General features: G+C 32.6%; 1 protein-coding gene across 2 annotated transcripts in view; it reads left to right on the top strand.

Moving 5' to 3' along the window:
* Positions 1-9,370, top strand: part of LOC106468653 (Down syndrome cell adhesion molecule-like protein 1) — an 83,874-nt gene that overhangs the window by 72,812 nt on the left and 1,692 nt on the right. The window contains exons 14-18 of one of the 2 annotated variants that reach the window (XM_022397720.1): positions 579-770; positions 1,178-1,462; positions 1,974-2,144; positions 4,692-4,862; positions 5,303-5,451. In XM_022397720.1, the coding sequence (XP_022253428.1) occupies positions 579-770; positions 1,178-1,462; positions 1,974-2,144; positions 4,692-4,862; positions 5,303-5,451 (968 nt within the window). Of the gene's footprint in view, positions 1-578; positions 771-1,177; positions 1,463-1,973; positions 2,145-4,691; positions 4,871-5,302; positions 5,452-9,370 lie in introns of both variants that reach the window. The other variant, XM_022397718.1, reaches the window with a different exon arrangement.

Below are 9,370 nucleotides of genomic sequence, written 5' to 3'. Positions count from 1 at the left end.
TGCAATATTCCCTTACGAATTATTAATTATCACATTTGAAACTTCTAATTTCTAACGATAGTTAAAAGGAACTAATAAACATACTGTGATTTTATATAAATTTAATATATACAAATAAAGAAATAACTTTTCAAAAAGGAAGTAAATTTATGGATGCTAATATCAATCCTTCAAAAAAATGCAAACAAGCAAGAAGCATGACATTTGCATCGTCCATACATAACAGCACAGGAACACGGTGTAGTAGAATGTTAACAAACAAAAATAGAATAAATTAAACTCACTTGTGATTGAATAGTTATATAGGTTGCTATATGTTAATTATTGCTTGTTGTATTATGTAGGGATGATGCAAATGCCATCCCTACTATCTTGTTTGCGTTGTTTTTGAAGGATTAGTATTAGCTATCCCTACATTTACTTCCTTTTTTGAAAAGTTTTTCTTTACTTGTTTGCTTGTTATTTTTAATGCAGTGTTTCAATAGACATGGGAAGATGGTATTTATAACGAATTTCTAAATACAATGAGGCTCCAATTGTAATTTTTATAGTAGTCAAAATATTTGTTTGTTCTTCAGACTACACGCTTCACTACCGACAGGAAAACGAACAATCTGGATGGACTGTAGTCCCCATAGCAACCGATCAAGAACAGTATACGCAAACGAACCTTCAGTGTGGCACAACCTATCAGTTTTTTATGACGTCACACAACACTGTTGGTAGAAGTGAACCAAGTAATAAGCTTAACATCAGGACAGCAGGAGCGGGTAAACTAATTTTCAATCTATCAGTGAAGAGAGAGTTTCTATTCTTTGTCAAAACAATAATAAAACTAATCAAAACCTGTCCTGTAAAATTCTTCTACAAAAGCCATTTGATCCCGAGGCATAAATAAATATTTTTATCTCATTTCTATGCATTGTTCTTCTTAGAAAAAAAACAACAACTTATATTTGTTTACTATGACTTTGATCATCTGTTACAAACTAGTTAATTTCTGTATCCATCATGCGTCCGTGCTTTAACGTTAGCTCAAAACTTTAAAACTAAAATATCTTTAACAGATTTAATCGTTTTTCTCTGCTCCTAATAAACGTTGATAACCAAGATTTTATTTCCTAAAAATAGCAATCCATTTATATAATACATTTAGTACCTTGTTTCGCTATTTAAGCTCCTGTGTCACCAGCTCGAGAAGATTTCATCACTGTCAATATAACCGAAGTTACTCTAGATTTCTCTAAGTGGAAAGATGGCGGCTGTCTGATCACTTTTTATACCATCAAGTTAAGAAAGAAGTTCCACAGTCATTGGAAGACTCTGATAGACAATCTCCAGTTTAAAGCAAAACCACCTTTTCAACTCTTGACTCTGTCTCCGGCTACTTGGTACGAACTCCTAATCACTGTACAAAATTCAGCAGGAACAACAGAAGCTATGTACGATTTTAGAACACGAGGTAAAAACGTTATATGTAATTTTTATTAAATTAATACAAAGTTAAGTTTTACAATATATGGCTGACACTCAAAATAGACATCGGGAAAATTGAGCACAAGATTATATTTACTCAACTTTTCCCAGTTCATATGAACGTAATCTGTAATCCAGATCTAATTCCACTTTGTCGTAAAAAAAAAGAATAATTTACGTATGTGTTGCACAGAACTTTACTTATCTTGAAAACTTATCAGTTATTGTATAAATAAAAAAGTACAAAAGTTTTAATGTTTAAAATATTAGCATTAATGGAACTGTCGTGTTTTATGGTTACAATTGCTATATTGTGTTTTATCTGCTATTTCTTGATCGTTGAGTATCCTTTCCTTTACTTTCTATATTTAGACCATTTGATTTTTCACGTTATGACATCTGATTACCGGAGGTATAACAATAATTGTTTGACTGTTTAAAAAAAAAAACCTTATGAAAAAAAAGCCACTTTCTGATTTTACTTTTTATTTTTGTAGAAATTCTTTCTCGTGAAACAATTAAGAAACCGAAAGTTCGTACCACCTACTTCATTATCGATTTAGAAATACTCATACCCATTACTGTCTCCAGCTTCGTTGTTGTGGTAGTAATCATTGTTGGATGTGTATTGTGTATTCGAGAGCCACGATCTGCTCATCATGAGAACGGTGAGACAACAAAACTAACTAAATAAAAATTGTTTTAAATAACTTATAAATTGTTGACATTCAAATTTAAGAGGACACCTTACTTGTTGCAAATAATTTTGGCTTTACTAAATAAAAATTGTTTTAAATAACTTATAAATTGTTGACATTCAAATTTAAGAGGACACCTTACTTGTTGCAAATAATTTTTGCTTTACTAAATAAAAATTGTTTTAAATAACTTATAAATTGTTGACATTCACATTTAAGAGGACAATTTACTTGTTGCAAATAATTTTTGCTTTGTTAGGACAAAGGTGTAAACAACTTGTACTGTATTTTTGACTTGGCTCAAAAAAGAAAAACGCCAACGACTTAAATTACAGTTTCAGTCCTTAACTAAATATTTTTGCAACTTCTAATTATTTTTATGAGTAAATTACATAAGAAATTTTGTGGATCGAAAAAGAAAACTTTAAATTTAGTTTTCGGAACGTTTAAATTATACATTTCTTATCAATAGATTTGAAATGGTCCCATCTCTCAACTCAATGTCAACAGTTTCTTGGGTAAATTCTCCCAAAGTACGATAGAACTTGAACTTTGTCGTAAATTGTGTTAAAGATTGCAAATTTTGAAAGGAGAGAAAAAAAAACACTAGTGGGTTTATTCTTACAAGAACTATCATGACAAATTCTACACTAAAGTGTGACTGTTTCATTTAACTTGAGTAGGAAAAAATCAGCATCGTCATTAGTTACATTAGTCAATTAGTTACATATTAAAACTTGAAACGGAGCAGATTTGTGAAAGATCTTACTCACCAATAATAATTGACGTTTTTTTTGTTGTTTTTTTGACTAGATGATCACAGGATGGAATAAAAAAAGAGAACCTTTAGAATTTTGCTGTGAAATTATAATTTTTGTACAGTAAACATTGTGGGGATTTCCGTAATCACGGGTTTCCAGTTTTGGAAGTTTTACAGATTTGTGTTACCAATACAGACATAGGATAAACGGCTTGTTACTAAATTTTCTGCAGTAATGTAATTGTTTTATTTTAGAAAATTAATTCGACATTCAGGATTATTGTACAGTCTTCTGCGTGCTTGTTTAACTCAGCGGATCTACCGAAGACACAGCTCATTACATTAGTGCTAGGATTAATTTTTATATTGTATTATTACAATACAAAATATTATTTGTACGGCAATACATCTTTTGAACTTTAAGTTTTGTTAATTATTCAAATGAAAATTCCAAGTGTAATTGAATAAACTTGCTAGTAACTTGAATATGTTTCTAACTGTTTGAATAAAAGTCCCGGCAAGCAATTTATTAATAGCATTTAAATAACCTTTATACTGACGAAGTCTTTTGCTAACTGAAATGTAATACAGTAGGATGCTATATTTTTCTTACCATACCTTACAGTATTTGTGACTTTCAAATATAATGAAAATATTCATGCGTTATTATAACTCTTTGAGAAACATGCATATACTTACAATATTCTGATATAAAAACGTATTAGCTAGCACTAGGTAACAGCATGTCAAGCTGAGAGCTGTTGTTTCAAGCAATATCATCTTTCATCTGGGTCGATGATAAATGTCGTCGTCCAGCGGAGCTTTATACGGCTTCAGAAGTCCAAAATGGTTTGGTGTATACTTTCTACACACGCAGGCAAATACACATATCTTTATTGTTTTTACATTGCAATGGGTTTTAAGGTAGTTCAGATAAATTTAACACTGGTTTAATTTATCAAACAATAATATAATAAATCATGAATGGTAATTTTGGTTGAGCTTTGGATAAGTTTAAAAACTTTTGCAGTGAGAATCTAAAGATATCTGTATGAATAAAAGTTACACCAAGTCATATTCAAATCTAAAGCCATAACAAAGCTTCATTGGTGAGATAATGAGATAATTACAGCCGATCACGACATGCATTTTGTTATCTAATGTGAGCTAATATGTTTTCATAGTAAAATTTACCTCATTGAAATACAAAGACAATTAAATTAAAGAGAATAAATGTACTCATGTGTACAAATAAAAACTACACCATATTTACGGTATATTTTTGGAAAATAACTAATTTATTAAAACTGGGAGAAAATTGTTCGGGGCGCACATAGAAGAAATAATTTGTCATTCCATTACACTCTCAAGTTTATGCAACACCTATTTTAATATTAAACCTTAAAAATAAACTTTTCTGACACCATTTTACTTATGTTTTTATTAGTGAACCTTGATATCAGTGTTGTAAAAGATGCTTTAATAATACATATTTGTTTCAAATATCTTAAGCCATTTGAAATAGAGGCACAAAAATCATGTGTAGACTACTTTGTATTTCCGAAATTAGGGAAACACATCCAGTTTGGGGCAGAACAGTCCAGTCAACTTTACGTTGGCACCAAATTATATTTGATTATAATTTTTGGACAATACAGAAACTCATAGTAGTGCTCAATATTTGTGTAAAAAGTGTTTAAAATAAGCACTTAGGTTGGCCAAAGTAAGTAACGTGATAAATTTGGGACTTTTAACAGAAACCCAGATATATGGGAAGACCACACACAATGTAATACAAATGAAGGATATTGGAAACTCACCCCCATTAGACTACGTATCAAGTGAAGATGGAACCCAGCGTTCTTCACCCTATTCTCAGTCAACGAATCATTGCCCTGCGAGTCAATCGGTGTTTGTTTCACGGCCAGGTAGAGATGTGAGCTCGCGTCCGCTTTTTAAAATCAAGTTTGTTTGTTTTTTACTTCAGAATAACTACTTTTATTAAATAACTATTTTTCTACTTAGATTTGTATTCTATTTTCATACTTTTTAAATTTTCATTTTACTTGGGGTATTTTTATCTAAAACGTCTATTAAATGCCTTGAGAAGTAAACTATGGTTAACGTATCAGGATGTATTTCAACTCTTGATAGACATTGACAACTGCGTGTTTGTGATAAATTCAACGAATTTCCTACGATGAGTTAGGAATGTAAATTAAAGATTTCTGATAATGATAAGGCAATAATGATAAAGTTACTTTTTCTGAGTTTATTTTTACAATTTCAAAACGAATTATTTCCAGAAATAACTAATGCCACACAAAATCTATTAAAATACAGATACCATTCAATTTATTTATTTCAGAGGAGGAACTCCACCCATACGCAACTCCCTATGACACTTTACCAGTCCCGCCCTCTAGTGATAACCAACGTCAGCCAGGAGCATCCACTATCCGCACTCTCACAAGGAAGGAAAGAGACATGCGAATCCATAATGTCTACAGCAAGCAGGTGAACAATAAGTAGTTAAGAAATATTTAGTTGTGTATTAAAACATTAGAGAATAAGTTGCGTCATCTAGATAAGTAAAATGAATCAAACACAATATTAATAAAACTGTTTTTACCTATTAGGGCAATATTACATGAATTTATTGTCATTAGGAAAATGTTTTTACGGCGAAACTGGATTGCAATTGAATTAAGAAATTATATCAAAGCTTTGTTAGCTAAAGTCATGATCATGTGGTTTCCTATTGCTGTTTTCCTAGTGTATAATGACTTTAAAAATTTGACTGAAGGTGAATCTTCAGTAAACTAAAACTGCCAGCAGTTTAGAAGTGAATACCGTGAATAATATATTCGCGCCCGCGTGTGCGTTTATGCATAGAACGGATTATACTGGCATACATTTATGGATTGCATCCTCTTGGACTGAATAGATGGTGTCAATGTTTTGGTTTCTGCGTTAAGGTTTTCATTAGTTTTAGGCCCGGCATTGCCAGGTGGTTAGGGTACTCGACTCGCAATCTGCGGGTCGCGGGTTCGAATCCCCGTCACACCAAAAATGCTCGCCCTTTCAGCCGTGGGGGTGTTATAAAGTGACGGTCAATCCCACTATTCGTTGGTAAAAGAGTAGCCCAAGAGTTGGCGGTGGGTGGTAATGACTAGCTGCCTTCCCTCTAGTCTTACACTGCTAAATTAGGGACGGCTAGCGCAGATAGCCCTCGTGTAACTTTGCGCGAAATTCAAAACAAACAAACAATCATTAGTTTTAAGCTTAAAATAAAAATACAGATATAACTTATATATATATAACCGAAACAACGGCCTGAAATTTTTTTTTTTAATCGAAGGTTAAATTATAACCAAAACTTTTAAAGATATCATTTAGATTACTTTTTTAAAATAAAATCTAATAAGCACATAAACAGCATTTTGAACTATTTTCTCTCTAGCTGACTGTGAAATGCAATTTATACACTTACGCAGAGGAAAAGCCCGCTGGAGGCTCAGTTCTTAGGGCTTATAACTCTAAAAAAATCGAGTTTCGATATAAGCGTTGGACAGAGCACAGATAGCCCATTTTAAAAAGCAGAAAATAAGAGACTCGATTTAAAATCCTATCAGAAACCTCGTCCTTTTTGACAAACGCTGTTATATTTTTTTTTCGCTAGAAATATATATGTTTGTTTTCACCCCACATTAATGTATTCATCGCTAAAATGTGTTCTAAAGGGATCTGAAAGTGTAATATTAATCGAATAAATTAGCAAAAACTATTAATTCGCACCTAAATGACATTATTGTTTTCTGTAAAAATCTAAAGCAAGTCAATAATAGCAAATACAATTAAAAGCGAATCCATCATCTTAGTATATGGAATTTCTTAGACTTATCTATTTTATATTAGCATCAGTCGTGAAGAGATTTGGAAATGCCCAGAGGATATTTCACCCCTATTTCTACTTATTAGTTGGCCAAGTGATTTAGGTGACAAATGCACTAAGGAAGAATTGATCCTATTGTAAGATGTATCTAGTGATTGGTTCTGTTAGTTTTGTTCGGATTTTCATCTGCTTTAGAACTCTCCCAAGTTAAAGAAAATTGTTGTCCATCGTTTCGTGTACACATTATTTGGGCTGTGTTTATTTGTCTTGTTCAGTAAATGAAATATACTTTTCTGTTATTGTAAACTGTTATTTTTCCTCTTCTTTTGGGACTTAGATTGACTATGCAATATACATTCTGTCAAACTTCTAATGTTATGAGGCACTGTTCTAACCTATAGGAAATAAAAGTACCCGTGATTATCACAAAGGAAAATAGAAAGAGATACATTTTGTTGCAGTGACCAGGATTGGTTGTTGTTGTGGAGTCTTCCATGTTTTTGATAACTGTGCTCCTTTTGTACCCTCCTAGAGCATAATTTTTGATAAATGGAATTTGGAAATGGAATTTTGCAGATGAAGAACATATTATTGAGTTGAGGAGTTGGTAGTTGATGGGAAACCATGATTTAAGAATGTACCATGATGTAAGAGAAGTTTCTTTCTGGACCCAAGTATTTTGCCATTACGTATTACTTAGGTGATTGGCTATACCGTTGGTGGTACCCAGAGCTCTTAAGCAGGAGATACTTCAAATTTTGCATAATGCAAGACCTGAACGTCACCAGAATGTTTCCACGTTTGTACTAATATGCAAAAGCATTTTTTCTTCTTTTTCTGGCCAAATAAAAGCACTGAGACGTGTTTCCAACAATGTAACGTAATGTGCTGCGGAAAAAAAAAACAGCCTTTCCAGGATAAACTTTCCAAAAGGAGTTGTAGATTCTTCAAAAAGTAATCCTGGATATAGCTGGTCCTCCTCAAAGACTGAATGACCTAGGAACAATTTCTGATCAGTATTGATTGCTTCACAAATTGAGCCAGTTTTTCCATTAGCTTTTACATAATAACAGACTGTCACTGTTATCTGGACAATGGATAGCACGACTTGGATCACCTAGATAAATCTACATGGGTAAAGGAGCTAATTTCAACAGTTAAATATTTGTCAAGTTATGAAAAGTGTTAGATGTCATACATCATGATAGCATATTGTGCAACAGAGCAAATGTTGGCAGGTTATTTGCCCAGTATGTTAATCTTTGGCCAAGAAATACAACTTCTACTGGATGTTATAAATGGTTCGCCTACCCAATGCAGATGCGCCATAGGGACTAGAGGAATATATGAAATGGTTGAGGTCTGTGTTAATTTGTGCATCAAAAGCTGGGCAAGGTTGTGATAAGACAGAATAAATATTGCAATAAATCACTGAAGAAGTGAAAGTTGGGGTATGGAGATTGGATTTGCCTTCGCTATGAGTCTGTGGCATAGAAGCAACATGGCTTTAAACGGATTTGTCTTTATCGTTCTCATACGGCTCAACCCAACAAATTACAAGTTTTAGCAGTCACATGACACACAAAAACCCGTTGAATATGTTGACAAATTAAGTCTGTATATCACCAATAAGTCCTTACTGCACTAGTTCGAATAGGCAAAATTTAGCATTTTCCACATCAAACAGGTGTCGCTGATATCCCTTAACATACTTTTTTTCCAGCTTTAATGGCTCTACAATATGCCAATAATTCAGCTGCTGGTGTTTATAGCCAAGTAAGCGCATTTTAATATTAAACATTATACTTGGCTTGTATCAGTCTACACGTATATTAATTTACTACAATGGACAGAACAAACTGTGAATTGTAGCTGAAAAGTCATACAATAACTAAATTCCACCTACTGAAATTCTGACCTATTAGAATCTAGATTGACCAAGTGTTCTCAATCCTCACTTTAGCTACATAGTATCAAATTATTATCCCTCCTTGATAGTTTGTTTTTCATCACACTCCGAAGTTCTACTGAAATGGGAGAACAATGTTTTGGGTAACTTTGAGGAATACTCCTGAAGATGGTGGAATTATTTCCACCGAAAAATGTAATTTTTAAAGTTTCTTTTAACTTATATTTTTTAAACTTGTCAAATAAATTATTGTGCAAGTAAAAACGTTGATGTCTCGTTTTATTTAAAATATTTTGCACAAGAACTGTCAGTCTTATTCAGAGACTTTCAAAGTAGTTTAAGTGATTCCAGGATGGAAATCATGGGCACACATTGATTGAGCCGAGTTTGTCTTGTTCAGTAAGTTCGTGTTTTTGTACTATTAGTTTAGTCAAATGAAAATTGAGAACTCTACAATAACTATTCTGCCAAATTGCTAGCTAGAACAAGTACTATTCATATCTGTAGGACATTAGTGCACTTAGCAATAACATAATACATCACTTGCTGACTACTTTCCTAGTTATAGTATTTTGGCACTTGTGTATAAAGTTAAAATCATAAATAATATTCAACGTTAAACTGGTACACAA

Source organism: Limulus polyphemus, unplaced genomic scaffold, assembly GCF_000517525.1.
Source record: "Limulus polyphemus unplaced genomic scaffold, Limulus_polyphemus-2.1.2 Scaffold90, whole genome shotgun sequence".
In the NCBI taxonomy this organism is placed as follows: Eukaryota; Metazoa; Arthropoda; class Merostomata; order Xiphosura; family Limulidae; genus Limulus; species Limulus polyphemus.
This window is presented reverse-complemented; position numbering and strand designations above follow the sequence as displayed.